Raw genomic sequence first — 25,681 nt, 5'->3', positions numbered from 1 at the left:
TTTTTTAATCAATAACTCAAGTAAAATTTTATCCTTCTCAAAGATCTCTGATGTAGTTTGACAGCTGAGGGGTTTTGTAGGTTTAAAAGGACAACCTCACCAAACAAATTTCAGTAATATACAAATGCAAGTTATTAAACTGTATACCTGCAAGTTATAAAAGTATGAGGACAAATACAAGTTATTAAATTTCTCTCTCATGCTGCCTTCCGTAGTCTTAAAAATACTTTTCATTGTGCAAAAACATCTGTCACAGTCATTCTGACATAAATATGCTACTATTTATACAATGTATATATCTAAAACTTAGGTTTTCACAAAACCAAAGAATTCTTGTGAGTTCCAGGGAGCCGAATTGAAGGATCCACCTTAAACAGGTCAGATACACCCTTCTCAATTCCCTGGTCCTGAAATTTTTTTTTTTTTCTCTTCCTAAACTTAACATTGTCCTCTGTTCTGTTAACACCTTGCCTGGTCCAAGAGACACCAGACAGTTCCACACCACAAACCCTGGACAGGAGTAAAGCGACCAGCTACCCCAGTATGTGACCAGCACCCAGATTTCTCAGGTCCCCCCAAGATGGCACCCACAAATATACAAGAAGTAGTCTTGAGAACCCACCATCCCAATTCTTTTAACCTGTTGTGCCTAACTTCCCGCCTTTTTATTATAAGAAAGAGATGGGTTCTTTGGTTTTTCAGTGTATTAAAAAAATGGGGGCTGGAGAGATGGCCCAGAGGTTAAAAGTATTGACTGCTCTTCCAGAGGTCATGAGTTCAACTCCCAGCAACCACATGGTGCCTCACCACCATCTGTAATGAGATCTGGTGCCCGCTTCTGGTGTTCAGGCAAACATGTAGACAGAACACTATATATAATAAATAAAATAAATTTTAAAAAAAGAGAGATGGGAATGTTATGATCTGCTGGCCTAGTCTGTCACCTGGGTCCTCTCCCAACCCCTCCCTTTCCACCGAGGGAAGAGGATATCCCGGACCCGCCTCCTCCAGCCTGCACTCCCTTTTTCCATCTCTCTCCCAAAGGGGTAACTTCTGTTCTCTCTCTCTTCCCCTTCTCCCACTCCCTCTCCTATTTCCCCTTCCCTTCCATAACCCACTGAATAAACTTTATACTCAAACTCTCTCTGCATGATGTATCCATCTGTTTCTCACCTGCTGTGGTCTCCCACCTGCCAGGATGACCCACCAAGACCTCAGGGGATTACCCAGGCCTGGGGGACCCACCAAGGCCTGGGGTTGCCTGCTGCTATCCCTTGTGGGACTGGCTGCCCCTTGTGGATCTGGCCTTCCCTTTCCCCTTTTATATCTTTAAAAAAGAATAACACCTTCCCTTTTCCCATTCCCTTTATCTCACTAACACTCCTACATAAACTTTGTCTGCATGGTGTATTTGTCTCTTGCCCACCATAGGGACTCTTGGCTCCTTTCCGTCAAGGTTCCTCTTATGTAGAATCATCATATTGGTGCCATAAGACTGACCTCTCCTGGAAGTTCCTCCTTCCTGCTGGCAGTTTGAGGACCACCAGAACCCTGTAACCTTCAATCTTGTCACTCTTCCAACTAAAGGATTGCTGGGCCCCCTTCATCCAACATATCAGCTAAAATTGGTAAGCCTCCCCCTGGCCGTAAGTGAGGGTTTGTCTCTCTTGATGGTAGTTTCTCACTTTAAGGCTTCACTCAAAAGACCCAGTACTGGGGAACCATGTGTCTCTTAGGCTCGGAGTCCTGGCCCCTGCTTCTGTGCTTGATGAACCACAAGAACAGCCTGTGCCCTTTATCCAGTCCTCCCTTAATCTCTGGGGCTCTGGAGATTACAGGCTTTGGATCTTACCTACCTCACTCATGGAACTGCACCCCCTCCCAAGGGACATGGCCACTTATAAGCAGTTGTTCCTGGCATGTGATCCAGCCATACTGAGATCCTCTAACCTTCCTGCTGAAGCCCAGAGTGTGGGGGGGGGGGTCACTCTTTCCTGCCTGGCTTCATTTCTACTGCTGTTTCCACCCTTCCTGCCGCAGCCCAGCGTGGCTGGTCCCTCTTTCCCACCTGGATGTGGGCTGACCTAAGACAAACAGCGTATGTTTGGGATGTTTCTTGTTTGATTCATATGTATGAAAGATGTATGTGAATGAGGTGCTCACATGTTTGTGATTCTGACTGTTTAAAATGTTTTGAATGCCTGAATTTTATGTGTTCTGTATGTGTGTCTTGCTAATTGGGTATGTTTAAAATTTGTACAGCTGCTCTAAAAAAAAAGTGGTTTGTCAGTACCTTACAACATGTGGGTAGGTGCCATCTTGGCTAAGGGCAGGTCAGATAACCTAACCACTGTCTGATGGGAACTCTTTGTCAACCAATTATCTTTAAGAGGTGGGACCAAGTTTGGGTGTGGCTTTCTGGGACCCAGGTGCACTCTCTGTCTGATTCCCTCGCAGTTCAGCTAAGTTGGACTTCTTGTTCCTGTTAAATGAGTTTTCCCTTTATAATAAATAAAAATATAGTTGTTTTATCTTTTAGCTAGCCTGATTATTTCCCAAATCGAACTAACTTCAACAACCATCCTCACTAAGGGAGACCATGTATCTGACATTTTGTATGAGGTTAAGAGAGACACTTCACCACCGTCTTGGCTAAGGACAAGACAGATAGGTTGAATGACCCAGTCACCATCTTTACTAAGGGTGCCCTTTGACTCATCTCTCACCTTTTACTTACGTCTTTGTCTCTAATTCCCCTTCCCCTGACTGCATTGCGTGTGGCATCCTCCACTGCCTGCTCCGCTTGTAGCGATCTGCTTGCTCTCTTCCACCAGCAATGAATCTGCTCTCTTGTTCACTGGTGGATTTGTTTCTCCACTTTTTTTTTTTGCTCCAAAAAGACTTGCTTATGTCTGTCTACTCTCTCCCTCTTTAAATGCACTGTCTGTTTGCTACAACATGTGAGTCAGAGATGGAGAAGCCAGGTTCCTCTCACTCAGCACACACTGGTTCTTATTTACTCAAGCCCTGCTTAATTTATGTTAGTACATGCATGTTATTTAGATTTCACACTGTATGTGTGAATGTAAGCTAGCTTTAACTCTGTGTGTATATATATATATATACATGCATGTATATGTACATGTAAGTATTGTTTAAAAACGTTGTAAAGAACCACAATGAACTCTTTAAATAGTCTTAGTGAGCTCTGTTCATTGTATCTCCTTAAATCATTTCTCCACAACCTCTCAACTTGACCCAGCTCTCCAGGCAGATCCTGTGCTAGTGTGATTTTTGTCATAACTCAGACATACCCAGTCCTCAATAGACATTCCTCAGAGGCTCAGAGATCTAGAGACTATGGCATTTAAAATGTTTAACTAAGAAGACTTTCATAATAGAGATACAGGTCAGCTCCTGGGAGCACCTCTATTTCCTCATAAGAAGATGGATGGGAACAGAAGAACTTGCGTTACAAGTGGCAGTACTAGTCACTGAGCAAACCAGCCTTTCACCTCGACTGCTGCTAAGGCTCTCTTTAGACCATGGACAACAGGGCACTGGGGAACCAACTGCCTCAAGTTGCCTAAGACAAAGGTAAAATCCTCCCATGAGTCCTTACTCCACAGAAGCCTGTAGGATCTTCTGGGGCCTGGCAGGCCTACCTCTGCCAGCCAGACGATTGGTGCTGCCCTAATACCTGCCCTCAACAACCATGGAGGACCCCGGGGTGACTGTCTAGGTAGCCAATCAAGTAAATCCCTGCCATTTAAAATCATGAACTCAGGTAAAATTTATCCTTCTCAAGAACTCTGATGCAGCTTGTTGATCCCAGATTATCAGGAAGTAGTCCGGAGAGCTCAATGCCCTCATTTCCCTAACCTGCCATCCATGCCTTATTCCTCATCTTTTTTTTTTTTTAATAAATAAAGAAGGGAGGAATGTTATCATCCAGGAGAACCTGGACTTGCCCCTTGAGAACCTGGCAGAGTGTGTCACCCCTGCGTCATACCTGAGTGCATGTCAGTCAGTTCCCTGTCCCTTTAAAAGGCAAAATTCCACCTACCTCTCCCCTATCTTCCTCTTCTCCTTTCTCTGCACCTTTCTCTCTCCTTTTCCTTACCCCATTCCCTTTATCCCAACAACACCCCCCACTTACGTTCTGTCTGCTCTGCACGGCGTATTTGTCTCTCACCCATCACTGGGACTCTCGACTCCTTCCCTCCACATTTCCTCTCGCTAGGACTCATTACAGTGTTTGCCTGTATGTATGCGTGTGTAACACATGTGTGCAGTGGCTGTGAAAACCAGAAGAGGGGGTTGGATGTTCTGGGACTAGAGTTACAGATGATTGTGAGTCATTATATGGGTGCTGGGAACTGAACCCAATTCCTTTTCAAGACTTAAATAGACTGTAAAGTAGAAAAGACCAATTATCAGATACTGATTTATTGACTTATTTAGAGATTCGGTTAAAGCATTACTTGTACTACTTATTTCCAAGCATGACTTCATTTGTTACCTAGAACAGACTGACCTGGTGAAATACCTGAAACAATGGGTCACCGCCCTTAACAACTTGACCACAAAAGCTTAAAGCTTACACCAGTCAACTAATATATACATCTTGTTAAAACAAAAACAAAAACAAAAACTGACTACTACGTCCACTTCTGTAAAATGTCTCTTGCTTGCTCACCCCATCTTGTGGTTTTAGAGTACAAAATGAGAATGCAAACTGGACATGGAACTGAGGCCTTTCAGGAGCTGTCCTGGCTTCAGTCTACCCGTGAATACACATCCTCTTTCCCATAAGATCAGCCAGTGCTCTTAACTGCTGGGCCATCTCTGCAGCCCCCTTTCTTTTTTTTTTTTTAAAGTGTCTGTCAGCAGCTTCATGTGAACATAAGAGAAAGGAACAGGGTTCAGAATAAGGCAGATTTTCATTTCCTAGACTGTCTTATCACTTTCGCTGTCCCACGTGTGTGACCTGTGCCTCTGCTCCTCACTGCTGAACAATTCTCCTGAAGGAAACAAAACAAAACAAAGCACCATCAAGTCTAATTGCTATAGGGAGAATGAAGGAGTGAGAAGCAACCATTTAGCATGGCCTGTTAGGAAATAATAACCCTGAACATACATGGTCAGTTGATTTTCAACAAAGACAATTCAAAGGAGAAAAGAAGGTTTTTTCAACAAACGCTGCAGTAAAAACTGGATATTCATATGTAAAACAAACATTCACACAGACCCCTTATGCTGGAAATTCTATCTGATGCTACCAGCCACAGAAGAAATTTCATTACTGTGGGGCCCAGAGCAGCCTGGCCACACATATGGGGCCCAGGTAGCACAGCTGCCATAGCAGGCTTGATAGAGACCAGCTAAAAATTAGGCCTATGTTTCTCAGGGTGCAGGCTGCACTAGGTTCCAGGAAAAGCCCTAAGTTGACACCACCCAGGGAGGGCCAGCATCTAAAGGGCAGTATCTAACATTCCAACCATTAGACAAGATCACCAGATGCCCCTGAGTCCAGGACTCACCTATTCCCTTTCTGCCAGGATATCCCTAAACAATTATCAGTCAGGGTTCTGGACCCTGGAAACCTCCTCACCCTCAAACTCTACTATAATAAAAAACCCTACCCCAACTGGGCTGGGCACTCTGTTCTCAACCGCTGTGTTGGGCAGTTGGAGGGTCCAAGCTCGATCTTGAGTAAAGGCTCTTTGCTTTTACATATGGCATTCGCTCTCCGTGGTGGTGATCTGGTGGTCCCCATGATCTGGGCATAACAATTACTTTACAGGAATATTGAGTACTAAGAAGGATTCCAACTCAGGTAAGGCAAAATTCCTGTCTAATGAATGAAGCTTAAAAGTAAGATTTAGACATCAGGTGTGGCGGTGCACACCTTCAATTCCAGCACTCAGGAAACAGAGGCAGGGGAATCTCCTGTGAGTTCTAGGCCAGCCTGGTCTAGAGAAGTGAGTACCGAGTCAGCCAGGGCTATAAAGAGAATCCCTGTCTCAAAAAACAAAACAAAACAAAACCCCTAAACCAAAGAATCAGATGGAAGGGTAAGGAAAGAGACAACTGAATGACAGCTGAGCTGCAACAACAACCCCACAGAGGCAGGGTCTTTGGTGTTAAGGTTAAAATAAAACGGCGAGTTCCCTGAGGGTCCTGCAGGCCACGAGGGCAGTGAGTCCCAGGCAGGGAGCCACATGGTGGGTGAGAGACAGAGACGAATAGGCACACGCCATGCAGAGTGAGGTTGGATATTTATTTAGTAGGTTATGGAAGGGAAGGAAAGAGGAGAAGGGAGAAAAATAGAGAGGCAGAGAGAAAGAGAAACAGGTTGGGGGGAAGGGGAGAAGGGAGAGAGGCAGAAGCTGCTTCTTTGGGAGAGAGATGGAAAGGAACTCAGGCTCTAAGCAGAAGGAAGATTTGCTTGCCTCATCAGACTGGGGAGGGGAGTAGGCGGAGCTAGTCTCTTTAAGGGACAGGACAACCCATTACATTTGGGGCCTCAATGTCAATGATTATAATGATTGACTTGGGGCTCAAGTCAATGATTATAATCATATTCTCTATGTTCAAGAATCTGGAGGAACTACATTTGCTTGGCATATGAAGGATAATTTAAAAAAGATTCAAAACAAACCTTTAGAAATGAAAAATACAGAAATACATACCAGATAAGATTAGTGGCATTATGTAAGGCATAAGAAAAAGATGTCAGAGTACACACCTCTGGGGTCCACAAACTAGTTCAGGTGAAGAATAGCTTTCAAAACAAAGGCTGTGCTACTGGGAAGGACAGACACTGAGTGGTTGCACCTGTAGGGGTCACATCTGTTCTTAATACCCACAGACAACTTTTCTGGTCATTACTTTCTAATCAATACACCCTAATGGTTATTTACATAACATTTACATGGCACTAAATAATCTAGAAATGATTTCAAGTACAGGACCTAATTGCGGTACAGGAGTTTTATGCAAGTGTGCTACCACTTCCACACTTTTTTTTTGATGATGATAGAGCAGAGAGAGTAGAAAGTTCTTTTTTTTCCTTCAAGACAGGGTTTCTCTGTGTAGTCTTAGCTGTCCTGGAACTCTCTTTGTAAACCAGGCTGGCCTCAAACTCACAGCCTCCATCTGCCTCCAGAGTGCTGCAATTAAAGCATGCTCAATTACACCTGGCTAGAACACAGAGGGTTCTAGAAACAATACATGACATGGAAAAATGGACAGACATAGAAACAGGTACTGTAAACTCTGTGTTGAGGGACAATGGTCTGTTCCCTGTCACTTGTATTTTAAATAAACGCTGATTGGCCAGTAGCCAGGCAGGAAGTAGAGGCAGGGTGACAAGAATTCTGGGAAGAGGGAAGTTTTAGTCTGCAGTTGTCACCCAAACAGACAGAAAGCCAGACATAGAGCAAACAAGATGTGACTGCCTTGTCAAAAAAGGTATCAAGCCACATGGCTAACACAAGCAAAAATTATGGGCTAATATAAGTTATATGAGTTAATAAGAAGCCTGAGATACTAGGCCAATCAGTTTATAATTAATGTAGACCTCTGTGATTTCTTTGGGACGTAATGACTGTGGAAACCGGGCAGGACAGAAACAGTCAACAGCTGGTGCACATGCCTAAACCCAATCATCAAGAGGACTGTGTCAAATCTGAGGTCAACAAAGGCTTAACAGCCGGGTGTGGTAGCTTACACTAGGAACCTGGGGCCTGAGAGGCTACAGTAGGAAGATCAGCAACAGCTGGAGGCCAACCCTGCTGCACAACGAGTTCTATGCTGAAACCTGTGCCAAAGAAAGAGGCTCTGCCTCAAAAATAAATGAAATAAGAGAAAATATTAAAAATAACTTCACAGAGCAACAGGGAATGGCATTACGTCAATGAGCCCAGTGCTGTGTCACTGAAGGAAAAAGATCAGCAGTGGCGCTCACCTGGAGGCCAAGTCAGGGCAGCAAGTTGAGATTATCCTGAGCAATATAGGAAGACCTTGTCTCAACCTCTAACTCAAAGAAAAAGGAATGACAGAAATGTTTCCAAATTATGCTTTGTAGAAAACCTATTGATCCAAAAAGTAAACAACTCCAAGGGGAAACCATGAAGAAGCCCAGAGATGTCACATCAAAATCACACTGTTTGTAGTGGAGTGGGACAACATTTGTGCAGTGTGCAGTCTGATCTCCTGTACCCCCAGAGAACAAAACAAAATAAAACTACTTATGAGTCAGTGATAAAAAGAAAATCTTTAAAATAGCCAGAGGGAAACAGATCCCAGAATAGTAGATTTCCTCTCAGGAACATTAAGTGCTTCTAAGAGGGTAGAAAGCAGGCGGCAGCAGCATGAGAATCTCCAGGAGAAACTACCTAACAGCTCTCAGAGGTGGGTGGAGACCTGGATAACTCTATTTTTATCTTATTATTATTACTTATTACTTTATATGTATGGGTGTTTTGCCTGAATGTATGTGTACCAAATGTACGCATTGCCCGAGAAAGGCATACAATCACCTGAGACTAGAGTTAAGGTGGCTGTGTTGGGAATAGAACCTGGGTCTTCTGGAAGAGCAGCTGGTGCTCTCCAGAATCATCTCTCCAGTCCGTTTTATAAAGTAGGAGAGGAAGTGACTGGGAATACCTCATCAGATGGTCAGAACCAGAGAGGCTTAGGAAATTCACATCCCTGTACAGTAGGAGACTTTAAAGAGCAGAAAGAGGGGAGCCAGGCAGAGGCGAATGGAGACGGCATGGAAGGAAGAAGCACTCTCCCCAGTATCAGATCTGCTGAGTCAGTGCCATGGCAACCTTGCAATTCCTGTGGTGCACACTTTTTGACATTTAGAGCAAAGGTCATGGGAATATATGATAAAATCTGACCAAGAGAATATGCAAAGAATATGGGGAAGAAACCTTAACCAAAACTGTACAGTGCTCAGGAAGGGAGAATCTTGTTCAGAGTCAAAGCATGCAGGGCAACAAAGACTCAGGCTCCGAAAGCCCTGAACATCAGGGAGGAATGGTCAGGGAGGACCACTGAGGTCAACATCTGCGACCAAACTGGTAAAGACCAAATCAGCATCTAAGACCTTGTGAGGAGCTTCCAGGCTCACGGTCAGTGTTCACAACCAGACTCCTGAAACACCATCCAGAGGCATGACTTGGGAAGGACCCTCCACTGACTGGGTCAGCAACTGCAGCTTTATCTCCCAGAGCCACTCTGAGAACCCAAAACCCAGCTCTAATTGGACACTCTCAGGGCTGTGACAGACACCCAGGAATTGGGGAAGGAACTGTAAGAGTCTGAATCCTGAACACAGCAAGCAGGCCCATCCAGCTGTCTTTCCTTCACATTTATTCCTTCATTAATGCAATATCTAATGATAATTCAGCAGCCTGCTCTGTGTGAGTCCTCTTTCTGTTTCTTTCTCTTGTCCCTATTTTTTCTCTTTTACGAGACTTTCTCAGAGGATGTAGGCTGGCCTGGTTTGTGGAGTCTGTGTTGCAGCCGTCTAAGAGTTGGGCTGTTTTAGGACACCTGACTGCATTTCTTTACCTTTCCTTCCACCTTTAGCCTTAACTTAGCTTACCACCTCCCCTTTCTATTTGTTTCTCTCCTTTCTCTTCACCAACCCAATACGAATCACTACTCTTTCCCCACTTTCTTGCTTCTGTACTTATAACTGCAGCATCTAATATATCAGTGCACACGTGTAAGAGCCAAAGTTACTATTTCAGTTTTAATTCCAATGTCTTAGAGATCCGTGAAACAAACATGACTCTGATCTGCCAGCCCCTAGTCCAAAGACAGTTCCTGAAATGCTGCAGGCTACTGTTTGCTTGAGGTAACAAGTCACCAGTTTTCACTCTCCTAACCCAAGTTTGTTTGACCCATCTGCACTGATGTGCTTGATCACATGTGGGTGGGAGGTTCACAGGCCAAAAATTGGTCAGGATGCATGCTTGCTCCTGATTGGATCTAATGGTAAATGCAATGAATTACGGATTTTCCTTCTTAAGTCCTTGTAAAACTTGATTTGGGGACATCTGGAAATCTAGAGATGGACCTGGCCAGAATCCATCCACCTGGCCAGCATTTAATTAAATCTTGCTTCAGATTTGACTTTAAATTGTGTCAGCGGTCTTAGTCTTGACCAGTGAGATTAACACATGAATTTTGGTATTTTTTGATTCATAACATAATTGGCACTTAAGGGATGATTTTTTAATTTGATTATTGCTATATTTTCATAATAAGTCTACTGTGTTTGATAGTGTTTGCTTCTGGAGACAGTATTCTACTCTCGGGGGAGTACTGGAGATCGAGCCTGGTAAGCCAGACACTGACCCAGCGGAGGAAAGGAGCACCTTACCCCCACTACTACCTTGAATATCGTAAACATTTCCAGTGAAAGAATTGAGCAGTTAAAAAAAAAAACCCAACAAGACACCAGATGTACAAGTACCAATGCAAAAATACAAGAAACAGAAAAACCAAGGCCTAAGGATCCCTCCAAAATTACTAATCCTGGCAATGAAGAAACTGAATGAAATGTCAAAGAATCTGAAATGCTGATTAAAAATATGTTCAAAGAAATCAAAGTGGAAACTAATGAACTGAATAAATTTAAAAAAACCCAGCTGAATGAAATAAAATCAATACAGTATATGAACATGGAATTCAATTAAAGGAAATACTAAAAAAAATCAAATAAAAAATGAAAAATTCACTGAGCATGGTAATGCACGTATTTAATTTCAGCATGCAAGAGACAGAGGCAGGTGAATCTCTGTGAGTTCGAGGCCAGCCTGGTCTACAAAGAGAATTCCAGGAGAGCCAAGGCTGTTACACAGAGAAACTCTGCCTCAAACAAACAAACATTCAGTAATTCAAACAAAAAGTTCTATGGAAAGTCTTAGCAATAGAGTGATCAAGAAAATGATGGCAGGGCGGTGTTGGTGAACGCCTTTAATCCCAGCACGCGGAGGGCAGAGACAAGCGGATCTCTGTGAGTTTGAGGCCAGCCTGGTCTACAAGTGATGTGGGAGAATTGTCAGTATTCTGTCAATCATATTTTAATAAAACGCTGATTGGCCAGGCAGGCAGTATAGGTGGGAAAACCAGACAGGAAGTAGAGGTGATGCAATGAGAACAGGAGTATCCTGGAAAGCAGGAAGCCATTCCTTCACTCCTGCGCAGATCACCGAAGAGGCAGCATGTAACTTGCCCAGCTGAGAAAGGTATGGAGCCATGTGCTAAAGTAGATAAGGATAATGGGGTAACATAAGTTATAAGAGTTAACAAGAAGCCTGACCTAATGGGCCAATCAGCTTTATAACTTATAGAGTTCTCTGTGTGATTGATTTTCCTTGGGACTTGCTGGCTGTTGGGTACTGGGTGGGACAGAAACCCCAACAAGCCGGCCCTCATGTTACAAACAAGAGCTAGTTCCAGGACAGGCTCCAAAGCTTCAGAGAAACAGTGTCTCAAAAAAACAAAACAAAACAAAAACCCCAAAAGAGAGAGAAAATGATGGCTAGTCAGAACTTTAAGACAAGATATTGAAACATTCAGACATAAATAAAGACCAAATAAGTAGAAAACAATCCTAACAGTGAGGTAGAGGCAGTATAATCTCTGTGAGTTCAAGGCCAGTGTGCTCTACAGAGTGAGTTTCAGGTTGGCCAGGGCTACATAGTGAGACCGTGTCACACACACACACAAAAAAAAAATATAAATAAATAAAAAAATAAAAGCAAATCCAAAACCAACCAACAACCAAACCCCCAGGAGAATGAGATCCAGAGAACTAACTTTTCCTTAATACCCGTTTGTTTACATAAGAAGTCATTTTGTCATACGGAGCCAAGAAAAGCAGCCTCAAAACAACCCACCTGCCTGGACTGTGCTTTTGGACTTTCTAGCTTCTCAAGTTGTCTAGAAGAATTATTATTTAAGCTGCCCAATTTAGAATTTATTAGAAATCTAACTTAAGATGATGTGGTATTTTCTGAAGGACAAATAGAACAGAGACTTGATTTATAAGAGTTACTTGCAGATCAGTGAGAAAAGAATTTCAGCCTAAGATTGTTATTTGGACAGGTGCTTATATCTCTATATTTTAAATTGACCTCTTATCACAGCTTTCATAGATCAATCCAAGTAGAAAAACCTTCAGACTTAGTGTCAGGTCCAAAGAAAAAACGGAAATGAGCTCACCTGGACTACAGGAAGATTTCCAGTAGTTAGTTGAAAGCTAGCATTCCTCAGGAACTTATGAAGCTGCTTTCCCTCTACCAAAAGGACTCTGGCAGAAGGGACACCTACCAGCACATCAAAGCCCATGCCGGCCTCCAGGCTCCCTCAGCATCACAAGTACCCAGAACATATTTCAAAGTCCACACTAGCATCCTGGCAGTCTCCCTTCTCCAAACTCCCTTCAGCTGAGGGCTTCCCTCCCCAGCTGCTCATTCTCCTTACAAGGTGCGAGCCTTGTTATTGTTATGTTCTCTTCGCTCTGCTCCCACTTCTCTAAGTTTTCTCTATTCTCTGTCCCCTGCTATTCTCTCTGTCAAAGATAGCCCTGCCATGATCCAGTCTGCTGGCCATATTCAATCTAGTTCTTTCTCTCTCTGCTCTGGACTTTTCTAAGATGCCTTTGACTGTTCCCTCATATCTATAATAAAAACTTACACCTTAATCCTACAATGGAGTGGTCATGTCATCAGTTTATAAATTTAGGGAACTTCAACATAAAGTCACTCTGCCTCTGCCTCCCTTTCCTCTAGGAAAGGCTATGTAAAGGTTGTTGTAATCTGCTGGCCTGCTGTGTCACCTGGGTACCCTGTCCCTTTAAGAGACAAGCCCCATCCACTCCCCATCTCTCCCTTCCTGCTGAGGCAAGCTGATTTCTGGCCTCCACTCCATCCCTTCTCCTGCTCCCTCTGAAGAGGCATCTTCAGTCTCCCCCTACCCCCACCAGTAAATAAACTATACCCAAGCTCTCTCTGCATGGAGTATCTGTCTGTCTCTAACCTGCTGCGTGTCCCACCCTCCAAAGGATCTTCCAGGGTTACTTGAGCCATGATAACATTGGTGTGTGACTTGGCCAGGCTCTCTCTGTTTCTCTCCCACCCGTGGGCAGGCGGGCTGAAGCACACAGGGACCCTGGACCTGGGCCACTTTCTAACTTCCTGTGTCTGCTCCCGACTAAATGGTAAGGTCACCTTCTCCAAATCAGCTTTTGCTGACATTCATTCTGCTAATTCCCCATAGCTGAGGACTGGGAACTCGTTTCTCATCTCAGACTTTTGTCCTCATTTCGTCTCAGACCACTGTCCCAGTTCCGGGCCACTCAGAGTGGTCCTGTCTGGTCCCTATCCTCTGAGTTGACGAGCCTTAGGATGGCCTGACCTATGTCACTCGATCCTTGCTCTGTCTCAAAGAGGTATGAAGAGAGTTAACCTTTGGGTCTTGTCTCTCTCTCACCTCCTTGGCCATGAAAAATAAACTTTCCAATATTATCTGTCTAACCTCCCCACTAGGATATCTTTTAGAGACCCTAAAACCTCTAAGCTTACAGCCTTGCTTAGAAATTCCTAACCTTATCTGCCTCACCGGCAGACCCCAACACAGAGTTTTCTAATTTCTTTTTTTTTATATATATATTTATTTTTATTATGTATACAGTGTTCTGTCTGTCTGTGTATATGCCTGCAGGCCAGAAGAGGGCACCAGGCCTCATTACAGATGGTTGTGAGCCACCATGTGGTTGCTGGGAATTGAACTCAGGACCTTTGGAAGAGCAGGCGATGCTCTTAACCACTGAGCCATCTCTCCAGCCCGAGTTTTCTAATTTCTAAGAGCAAACAGGCGATGGAAAAGTTTCTATCCAGCCATGCTAAGCTCTGTCCCACCAGCATCTCACTTTCGTCTGCTTTTTCTTTTGCTGGGCAGGGCAGTTCCCCCACCCCCAAGCCTGTAAATACTCCTTTTCTCACTTCTGTCTCTGCCATCACTACTGCTGATCCTGCAGGAACTGACGAAACTAGCTGGATCCATGAGGAAGCTGTTCCATTCAGTCCCTGCCTGCGACAGCTAGCGCCACTAAGTAATTTTCCTGTCTACTTCATGTATGAAACAACACATGAATGGTGTGAACACATGGATGCAATTCTGTTTTAAATATATTTCTACATGTCCTCTACATCTCTCGTTATTTGTATCTGTTTAAAACGTAGCACTATATTAACCCCAAATAACAGAACACTGTACCCTACTCAGTGAAGCACACCTTGGTACAAGCCTCTAAGAACAGTCTAGCCTCTTGGATGAAGGCCATGTGGGCAACCATCCTAGTCCCCACAACCTGCTAATCTGGATCAAATTATAGGGAAGTGGGGATTTCTATGACTAAAAAGAGGCATGTAAGAATTCTAAGAACTGTCCAGTCATGGTGGTTTATACCTTTAATCCCAGAACTTGGCCAGGCGGAGGAGGGCATACTCTGTGACTTCAGGGCCACTCACCACCACCGCTCCCCACTCTGCCCCAACAAGCTAATAACTGTACTGCTGCAAGAGTAAAAATCAAAACAAACCTATAAACAAAACAAATGACCATCAAGAATAAAATGAGGTGCTGGAAAGATGGCTCAGAGGTTAGGAACATTTTCAGAGGACTCGAGTTCAGTTCCCAGCACCCACATGATACTTTCTTCTAGCCTCTCATGGTACACAGACATACATACATGTAGGTAAAATATCTATACACATAAAATAAAAATGATAAATGTCGGGCTGGAGAGATGGCTCAGTGGTTAAGAGCATTGCCTGCTCTTCCAAAGGTCCTGAGTTCAATTCCCGGCAACCACATGTAATGAGGTCTGGTGCCCTCTTCTGGCCTGCAGACATAAACACAGACAGAATATTGTATACAAAATAAATAAATAAATAAATGATAAATGTCTTATTTTCATATAAAGGTACTTTGGAGCTATGAAAATCAGTGAATTATATGAATACTTATAACTATGATCAGTGAAAATTTTGAGAATCTAAATTGAGTCACTTTATGTCAATCCTCCCAAAAGGTAAACAATGTGAAATTAAGAAGGATGAACTTTTACACATGATTGCTTGGTGGTGGCTATCACAGAAAAGTGCCAGAACCTGAACTGGTGCTGAGTCCACTGCGATTCTAAATAAAAAGTACTTCTTCCAGAAATCTGCCCAGCAACTGTCTGCTGGTCCTGGAACTGACACCCAGTTTTGTTATTAATCATCAGTGCCACAGCTGGCTTCAAAATATCTGATGTAACCTTCCTCATTTTTGTCTTTAAAAACTTCCCCTGTCTCAGCCTCCTTGAACGCACTAGCAGTCTTCTGGGCAAGCACATCCTCACAGCAAGTTCTACCATCCGCACTGCACCGCTGTGTGCTGCTCCCAAACAAAACACAACCGGGATAAACTCTAGGAGCATAATACCAAACCCAAAAGCAAGCCCCAGGACAGCACACAGTGTGATATTGTTTGGGGTAAGTTTAAAACAACATGCTTAAGGATATAGATCTGAGTCTAAACCAAGTTTTTAAGGATTAGGTACTGGGCAGCCTGCCTGGCCAAGGACAGCAGGACCAGAAGACAAGGGCACATGAAGGATACGAAGAAGGGAAAGCAGAATAGCAAGAAGTCTCATAATAGTAAATAAAGTCCCTGTGCTGGGGAAGGGAAGAAGACCGGCAGCTCATGGAAAGAAATGCTATTCTCAGTCCTGAGTACTTGGGAGGAAAGTCAGAAGGCTGAGCCGCTGTCTAGAGCTGAACTGTCCTACAGATGCTGCTGCCAGCCCGTACTACAACCACAGGCAAGTGTTCACTGACACAGAGCTCAGAATTTGACCAATCACGCTGAGGAGCTCAAGATAAATACTGTTAGGGATGAAAACATACCAATTTCAAACTCATTATATTCCAATTAATTAGAGGCAGATTCTAAGACACTAACAACTCTTCACATTAGGGCCTTTCATCCTTGTAATCCCCCTCCGAAGCCTGAGAAAGCCCCAGGCATTTTGCACCATCTCCCTTTAAGAGAGCTTTAGCAGGACAAGGGAGCACTTGCTTTTGATTTCCAGAGGAGGTAGGAGTGTCTCAAGTTCAAGGCCTATCTGTCCAGAGTGTGTTCAAGGACAGTCTGGGAAACTAGGAGAGACACTGCACCAAAACAAAATTCAGCAGGCGGTAGTGGCACATGCCTTTAATCAAAGTACTTGGGAGGCAGAGACAGGCAGATCTGTGTGAACTTCAGGCCAGTCTGGTCTACAAAAGTTAGTTCCAGGACAGGCTCCAAAACTACCATTGAGAAACCCTGTCTTAACTCCCCACCCCACCCCCTCAAAATAGCAGTTGTAGCAACCAGGGCATATAGTTTTGTGAAGGAGTTCCTGCTTAGGATGTGTAAGGCTTGAAGGGTCAACTTATAGTGCCACAAGGGTGGGTGGTCTTAAATGACATAAATTTAAAGGTCTGTTAATCCCTTGACTTTAAAATGGTAAAATATTTAATAACAGACTTGCTTGTTAAAATTTTCTGCTTCTAGAGGATTGTTCTGTAGCATCAAGCTGTCTAAACTTAGATTAATGTGAAATTTAACTTTTCTAGGGGGAAAGAAGGGTTGGAAGGGGGCTTTGCTATCCAGACTTGCTTTGAATTTAGTATGCGAAAAGGCTGGCCTTGAATTGGTGATCCTCTGACCTCAATTTTCCAAGTGTTAGGAGCAAGAGTTAGTGCTGATTACAAACATGTGCCAGCATACCCAGTTTAGGTTTATGATCTGAAAATGGCGTGACTGGGCCGGGGAGTGGCCCAGTGGTAGAGTGTTTGCCTAACATACAGAAGAACTGGAGTTGTGTAGAACATAAACAGTGTGACTAATACGGACCCAGAAATGTCTAGTTGTGACCTTCATTCTTACACAGAGCTGGATAAATTAAAGCTTGTTGGATACCACAATATAATACAAAATCAGTTTTCTAATAAGGTCCTTTGCTGAAAAGGAACTAATTTTGGCACATATTCCAGAAGACTATTAAAAATGGATCAAGGATGGCATCACACAGCCACCTCTTCATTGCTTTTAAAACAGTACGCCAGGGTCTGGTGATGTAGCTCCGATGGAAGACTGGTTGTCTAGCGTACATGAAGCCTTTGGTTCACAGCATGGTGGCACATACATCTCAGTTCTTGGGAAATAAATGCAGGCGGGCAACAGTTCAATCATTATGGGCTACATAGCAAGTATGAGGCTAGTCTGGGCTAAGTAAGCCACTGTTTCAAAAAACCTAGTGGCACAGAGGTAGGTGGGTGTCTGTGAATTTGAAGCCAACATGGTCTACATAGTGAGTTCAGATGAGTCAAGAATAAATACATACTGAGTGAGTCCTTGACCCCTAAACAAAACAAAATGACCCAGGGCTTGGGAAGTAGCTGATATAAAGCTTGCCTAGCATTCACAGGGCCTTGGGTTCAACCTCCAGTACCCTCTAATTAAAACAACAAGCATACTATACAATGTGAGTGTAAGAGCACACACCTGTATTACCAACATTTGGAAGAAGGCAAAGGTAGGAAGACTGCTAGTTTGAGACCACCCTAGGAGACAGGAGACCCTCAAACCCCAAACTAACAGCTCAAAGGGCAGACCTGAAAGCCACGAGGAACAGTTCTCAGGCCTTGATAATAATCAAAGAATCAAATTTGAACACCTGACTAAATACCCACACCCCAGTGTTGGATACTAAATCAAGGCAACAAATTCAGAACATGTTATACAAACATTATGCCACTGAGCTATATCCAAGAATTATTTTTACTTCCTTTTTCTTAAGATTTTACTTTTATGTATATGTATGTAAGTGCACCATATGTGTGCAGTGGGTGTCACTGGAGGCCAAAAGAGGGTATGAGATCCCTGGAAACCGGAATTACATACAGTTGAGATCTACCACGTGGGTGCTTCTAGGTCCTCTGGAAGAGTGGCCAGTGCTTTTAGCCACTGAGCCATTTCTCTTCCCTTACTTTTATTTTGAGACAAGGTTTTACTAAGCTGCCCAGGGGCTGGTCTTGAACCCGAGATCCTCTTGCCTCAATCTCCCATGGCTGATTAAAGAGATTAAAGGCCTGCACCCCCAGACTCAGGCTTGCTGTCCAGCTGGATCTTTTTTTTTTTTAAAAGATTTTATTTATGTATGTATTTATTTATTATGTATACAGTGTTCTGCCTGCATGTATTGCTTGTCCAGCTAGACCTTTTTAAAAAAGATTTTATTTATTTACTTACTCATTCAATTATTTATTTATTATGTATACATTGTTCTGTTTGCATGTATGTATGTATTTGTTTATATGTATACAATGTTCTGCCTGCATGATTGCCTGCATGCCAGAAGAGGGCATCAGATCTCATTATAGATGGCTGTGAGGCACCATGTGGTTGCTGGGAATTGAACTTAGGACCTCTGGAAGAGCAGCCAGTGTTCTTAACCTCTGGGCCATCTATCTATCTCTCCAGCTTACTGAAATTGATTTTAAAGTTGCTTTAAGCTGGTGACCTCATTTCCCTTATCAACCCTCCCCCTTTTGAACCTGAAGTTGTAGGGTTATCCCATGCTAGTTCTGTCTGGTCTACTGGGAGAGTGAGGAACAAGTAGTTAGTTCTTCAGTTTCATAAGTCCACAAAGAGAAAACTCCATTTCAGACCTGTACTTGATTACTGTCTTGAGCCTTATCCATATAAGGTTCAGGTGTGTCCAGCCTTTTAACACTGCAAAAACAACTGCTGTCTACAAAGGTCATACTTGAGAACCAAATAAGCAAGTCCCCTAAATCCCATAAAATTTGCAAAAAAAGAAAGTCTCAATGTTTGCACTAACTTCATGATTCTGTGTTGGGCTATATTCCCAGCTATCCTGTGTCACAGATGCCCCAAGAACCACAGGCTGGACATGGCTAGAGATGATCTGTTTTTAAAAAACAAGATTTTTGGCCTGCCAGTGATGGCACACACCTTTAATCCCAGCACTTAGGAGGAAGGGACAGGCGAATCTCTGTGAGTTCGAGACCAGCCTGGTATAGAAAATAAGTTCCAGGAAAGCCAGGGCTGTTATACAGAGAAACCCTGTCACAAAAAAAGGGGGGGGGGAAGGAAAAAAGAGAGAAAAGGTCTCTCTCTCTTTCTTTCTTTCAATATAGGGTTTCTCTGTGTAGTCCTGGCTGTCCTGGAACTCCCTCAGTAGACCAGGATGGCTTCAAACTCAGAGATCCACCAGTTTCTGCTCCCGGAGATTAAAGGTATGTGCTGCAACCACCTGGCTAAGGATTCATTTCATTTTTTAAAAAAGATTTATTTTTAGTTATGTGTGTTTATGTCTACATGTCAGTATGTGCCCTTGAGCACAGGAGCCCTTGGAGGCCAAAGGTATTGGATTTCTCTAGAGTTATAAGGGGTTGTGAGTAGTCTGACATGGGTACTGAGAATTGAACTTGGGTCCTCTGTAAGAGCAGCAAAGCAGTCTTAACTACGAAGCCATCCTCCCAGTCCTTGGAGATAATCATGATGATGGGATTTGGAATATCTGAGCCCATGATATTTGAGATTTTAACAGCTGCCATAAAGGGATGTGATGCTTGCAAGGGTGTGACCGTATCATGTATAAGGAAATGGTGTGCGTCACAGATGCCAGAGGCAGACTGATGTGAGAGCCGACATAGAGGCGATGGCCTCACTTGTTGCTCAGGCTAAGGGAGGTCTGAGACTAGTCTCTATCTAGCAGGAGGCATAAAATGGGCTTCAGTCCTGTAAACAAAGGGAAGTGGTGGATCAACAACTTCGACTCTTCCCCCATAGCCGCTAGAGTGAAGAGTCAGGTTTGACTGATCTTTGATTTAGGTCTCATTAGACCTTTTTATCTACACATGCCTGCCTGTTCTCGTCAAGACTATCTGATTAACAGACCTGTATGGCATCAAACTCCTTGTGTTGTACAGGCTGCCTTTAGCACACAATCGGAACTTCTGCCTCTGCCCCCACCCCCAATACTGGAGTTACTCATGTGCCACCAGGCCCTGTTCACCTAGGGTTTTGACTTGCAAAACTTGGAGTTAATAATGAGGTATTTTGTTTTCTGAGACAGGGTTTCCCTGTGTACCTTTGGCTGTCCTGGAACTCACTTTGTAGAACAGGCTGGCCTCAAACTCACAAGAGAATCACCTGCCTTAGCTTCCCAAGTGCTGGCATTAAAGGCATTAAAGGCATGCACCACCACAGCCCATCAAGGTGTTGTTTTAAAACATGAAATCAGTAAGTTTGTTACACAGGAGAAAACTGTGTAGGTCGATGGCTTCTTGCTGGAAGTGCTGCCACTCTGGCCCATCCTGAGGACAAAACAATGGCAGAAGAAGGGAGACCACATGCAGTTCTGGTACAGACCCATGCTCACGAAGCCAGCACCAGTTTCCTCAAGTAGCTGAGCCAAAGGAAAACAGCTCAGGAGAACCCTTCTCTGCCAGCATGTCTTTTCAGAGAGCAGGTGTATTATTAGCTACAACACTGTGCTAACACTTGCAAACAAGGGACTCAGATACAGCCAAGAACACAATCACAGCTGCTTACCTTCCTCAGGCCCAGACTGCGGACTGCTGGAATAAAGATAGGCTCCTTTTCCTCCTGTTAGCAATGTGCCCAAGAAACACTCGTCCCCCTTTAAAAACATTAGCAACAAAAAGCTGGTGATTTACAGCATAAAAACTCACAGAATCAAAAACTCTTATTCATTTTGTCAGTATAAAAAGGTGAGTCCAATTTGACTGTAACAAACAGATACCATGTGCTTTGACATAATCTGGTTCGTTTGGTGTATTATCAACATTGTGAGCTTTGGTTTTTGTGACAAAGTCTCACTGTAGCCAGGATGGCTTGGAACTTGCAGTGATCCTCCTGCCTGAACTTACTGACTGTAGGGACTATAGGTGTGGACGGCCTATGATACCTGGCTTCGTACTCTCTTTGGGGTGGTCTTTTTCCAGTGGACCGATGTCTGTGAAAAAAAGTCACCTTCTCTTTTGCCATCTCAGCTTCTGGGTAGGTCAATTTGGAACCTCCTTTTTTTTTTTTTTGAGGCAGGGGTTTCGCTGTGTTACATTACTAGCTGTCCTAGAAGTAGCTCTTATAGATCAGGTTAACCTCAAACTAAGAGATCCGCCTGCCTCTGTCTCCTGAGTCCTAGGATTAAAGGCATGTGCCACCACCACCTAGCCCATGGAAACTGCTTTTAATAGTGCTTAAAACAGGATGGGGAGACAGACAGCTCTATGGTAGAGAGTTCTTGTCTAGAATGCTCAAGGCTTTGGATTTGGTCCCTAGTGGTGACTTAAAAATTGTACAGGGAGATTTTTTTTTAAAACATTAAAAATTCTAGGTGGAATCTCTTTCACTTTCTTCCATCAGAGGCCTAACAGGAAGTGTAAAATGCTAACAGGTATTGAAGACAAAAAGTACAAACTTTTTTCCTAAGAGTTAAGGTATTTTAAAAAATTATATATGTATTTTATGGGCATGGGTATTGTGTCTACCATGTACATTTACGTACTATAAGTGTGCTTGGTGTCCTTGAAGGCCATAGGATCCCCTGTGAGTAGAGATACAAATGTTTGTGAGCCACTATGTTGGTGTGAGGAATAGACCTTGCGTCTTCTGAAGAGCTGCAAGTACCCTTAACTGCTGAGCCATCACTCCAGCCCCAAAGTTAAATATTTTATCATTACAACCTGCTTATATTTGGACTATAATACAAAAATATTTATTTTATGTGTATAAGTACTCTGCCTGCATGTATGTGCACCACATGTGTATGTGGTACCCAGGGAGGTCAGAAGAGGGCACAGAATCCCATGGAACTAAAGCAATGAACAGTTAGGAGCCACCATGTGGGTGCTGGGAACCTAACCCAGGTTCCCTACAGGAGCAGCAAGAGATCTTAACTGCTGAGTCGTCTCTCTAGCCCCCATCTCATGTTAATGATGATGTTATCACTGAGAACAAAAATGCTGCTTACCCGTGTTGCTTGCAGGGTTTTCTCAGACAATTTTATTTCATTATCTTCTACCTGTATTCAATGGAAATGAAGAATTTTCAATTTAGTGCTTCAAGGACAGAATCTTGTTGTTTCTCCCTAGGTAGTTCGTCTGTGACATCGAATCCTCTCAGGCCCTGACACACTGACAAAGACATTGCTGGCCATCAGAGCTCAAGCACTAGGCCGAGGTGGGTTTTCCGGCGAGGACCTCAGGCACAGCTAATGAGCTCAGATACATGGAGAATGCATAATCTCCACTTATATTTCACACTAGGAGGAAACCCACTTTGCGATGAATGGGAACACACTGAAGTACTTCCAGAGAATACTAAAAGGCAGGATCTTTCTAAGTAGCCCCAGCTGGCCTGTAACTGCTATGTAGATCAGGTTGGCCTCAAACTCACCTGCCTCTGTCTACTAAGTGCGAGAATTAAAGGTGTGTGCCACCATGCCTGGCCACAGTGTTCCTTACTTAAACATATGTTAGAATATGACTTTTTGTTCTCCCCCAACTACATCAGAAATACAAAAACAGATTAAAAAATAGGTACTAAGACACCATCTTTTAAAGTAGCCTTACTCAGTTCAGGCTACTCTAAAATTCACTATGTAATGCTATATAACCTTGGTGAGCCGCAAGCCTGAAGTCCTCTGGCTCCAGCCTTCAGGGCTGGACTTACAAGTATGTACTACCATGCCTGTTCATGGTATGCACACTATGTGACTGTGTGTGTGTGTTTTTTGTTTCAAATGACTTAGATTTAATTAGTGGAAGCAAACTGTATGTAAATCTTACACTAAGTAAGAGTTATATGGTCAGGCGCTAGCGCACGCCTTTAATCCCAGGATTTAGGGGGACAGAGGCAGGGGGATCTCTATGAATTTGAGGCCAGTCAGAGTGAGTTCCAGGATAGTCAGGGTAACACAAAGAAACCCTGTCTTGAAAAAACAAACAAACAAGAAAAGAAGAGTCAGTGCCCTCGGCAAACAGACTTCCCTTCACCCTGGCCCTTTCCTTACAAAGGGACCTGCAGTGAAACAAAGACTGTAGGTTCCCTTTTTTTTTTTTAACAAGGTCAGTTGTGCTAATTTTTTTAAATTGATATTTACTGAGCCCTACATTTTTCTCTGCTCCCCTCCTTGCTACTCCCTTCCCCCTGTCAACCCTCCCCCAAGGTCCCCATGCTCCCAACTTAATCAGGAGATCTTGTCTTTTTATACTTTTTACTTCTCATGTAGATTATATCTATGTAAGTCTCTCTTAGTGTCTGCATTGGTTTCGAAGTTCTCTGGGATTGTGATTTGTAGGCTGGCTTTCTTTGCTTTATGTTTAAAAATCACCTATGACTGAGTACATGTGATAATTGTCTTTCTGTGTCTGGGTTATCTCACTCAAAACATTTCCTACCTTCATCCATTTTCCTACAAAATTCAAGATGTTGTTTTTTTTTTCTGCTGTGTAGTACTCCATTGTCTAAATGTAACACATTTTCCTTATCCATTCTTTGATCAAGGGGCATTTAGGTTGTTTCCAGGTTCTGGCTATGACAAAGTTGCTATGAACATTGTTGAGCACATGTCCTTGTGGCATGATTGAGTGTCCTTTGGATATATACCCAAAAGTGGTATTACTGGGTCTTGAGGAAGGTTGTTTCCTAATTTTCTGAGAAATCGCCACACTGACATCCAAAGGGGTTGTACCAGCTTGCATTCCCACAAGCAATGCAGAAGTGTTCCCTTTTCCCCATAACCTCTCCAGCATAAGTTGTCATCAGTGTTTTTGATCTTGACCATTCTTACAGGTCTAAGATGGAATCTCTGAGTTGTTTTGATTTGCATTTCTCTCATGACTAAGGATGTTGAACATTTCCTTTAAGTGTCTTTCAGCCATTTTAGATTCCTCTGTTGAGAGTTCTCTGTTTAGGTCTGTACTCCACTTTTTGTAAATTGGATTATGTGATCTTTTGGTGTCCAATTTCTTGAGTTTTTGTACCTCTGTCTGATGTGAGGTTAGTGAAGATCTTTTCCCATTCTGTAGGCTGCCATTCTGTCTTGTTGACCATGTCCTTTGCTTTACAGAAGCTTTTTAGTTTCAGAAGGTCCCATTTATTAATTGTTTCTCTCAGTGTCTGTGCTGCTGGGGTTGTATTTAGGAAGTGGTTCCCTGGGCCAATGTGTTCAAGTGTACTTCCCACTTTCTCTTCTACAAGGTTTAGTGTGGCCGGCTTTATGTTGAGGTCTTGGATCCATTTGGACTTGAGTTTTGTGTATGGTGATAGATATGGGTCTATTTTCATTCTTCTACATGTTAATATCCAGTTATGCCAGCACCACTTGTTAAATATGCTTTCTTTTTCCACTTGATATTTTTTGCTTCTTTGTCAAATATCAGGTGTTCAAAGATGTGTGCATTGATATCCAGGTCTTCTATTTGGTTCCATTGGTCTTCCTGTCTGTTCTTATGCCAATACCAGGCTGTGTTCAGTACTGTAGCTCTGTAGTAGAGTTTGAAGTCAGGGATTGTGATGCTTCCAGAGGTTCTTTTATTGTACAGGATTGTTTTGGCTATCCTGTGTCTTTTGCTTTTCCACATGAAGTTGAGTACCGTTCTTTCAAGGTCTTTGAAGAATTTTGCTGGGATTTTCATGGGTATTGCATTGAATATGTAGATTGCTTTTGGTAAGATTGCCATTTTTACAATGGTTAATTCTGCCTACCCAAGAGCAAGGAAGATCTTTCCCTTTCTGGTGTCTTCTTCAATTTCTTCAAAGATTTAAAGTTCTAGTCATACAAGTCTTCTACCTGTTTGGTTAGAGTTACTCTGAGATATTTTATGCTATTTGTGGCTATTGTGAAAGGTGTTGATTCTCTGATTTCTTCCCCAGCTCTTTTATCATCTGTGTACAGGAGCGCTACTGTTTTTATTCTTTTTGAGTTAATCTTGTATGCTGCTACATTGCTCAAATTGTTTATGAGTTGTAGAAGTTCCTTGGGAGAATTTTTGGGATCACTTACGTAAACTATCATATCATAAGCAAACAGTGAGAGTTTGACTTCTTTTCTAACTTGTATCCTCTTGATTTCCTTTTGGTGTCTTATTGCTCTAGCTAGGACCCCAAGAACTATACTGAATAGATATGGAGAGAGTGGACAATCTTGTCTTGTTTCTGATTTCAGTGGAATCTCTGGGAGTTTTTCTCCATTTAGTTTGATGTTGGCTATTGGTTTGCTGTATATTGCCTTAATTATGTTTAGGTATGTTCCTTATATCCCTGCTCTCTCTAAGACCTTTATCATGAAGAGTTGTAGTATTTTGTCAAAAGCTTTTTCGACATCTAATGAGATGATCATGTGGTTTTTATTTTTCAGCTTGTTTATATGGTGGATTACACTGACAGATTTTTGTGTGTTGAACCATCCCTGCATCTGTAAGATGAAGCTGACTTGATCATGATGGATGATAGTTCTGATGTGTTCTTGGATTCGATTTGCCAGTATTTTATTTAGTATTTTGGC

General features: G+C 43.0%; 1 protein-coding gene across 2 annotated transcripts in view; it reads right to left on the bottom strand.

The window, feature by feature from the left end:
- The window catches only part of Dnaaf9 (dynein axonemal assembly factor 9), a 140,406-nt gene that overhangs the window by 47,818 nt on the left and 66,907 nt on the right, over window positions 1–25,681 (bottom strand). For both annotated transcript variants that reach the window (XM_087911193.1, XM_087911194.1), the window contains exons 19-20: window positions 22,145–22,195; window positions 20,704–20,791 (exon numbers count right to left, since the gene is read on the bottom strand). In XM_087911193.1, the coding sequence (XP_087767319.1) occupies window positions 20,704–20,791; window positions 22,145–22,195 (139 nt within the window). The remainder of the gene's footprint in view (window positions 1–20,703; window positions 20,792–22,144; window positions 22,196–25,681) is intronic.

Source organism: Myodes glareolus, chromosome 10, assembly GCF_982192425.1.
Source record: "Myodes glareolus chromosome 10, mMyoGla1.1, whole genome shotgun sequence".
NCBI lineage: Eukaryota > Metazoa > Chordata > Mammalia > Rodentia > Cricetidae > Myodes > Myodes glareolus.
This window is presented reverse-complemented; position numbering and strand designations above follow the sequence as displayed.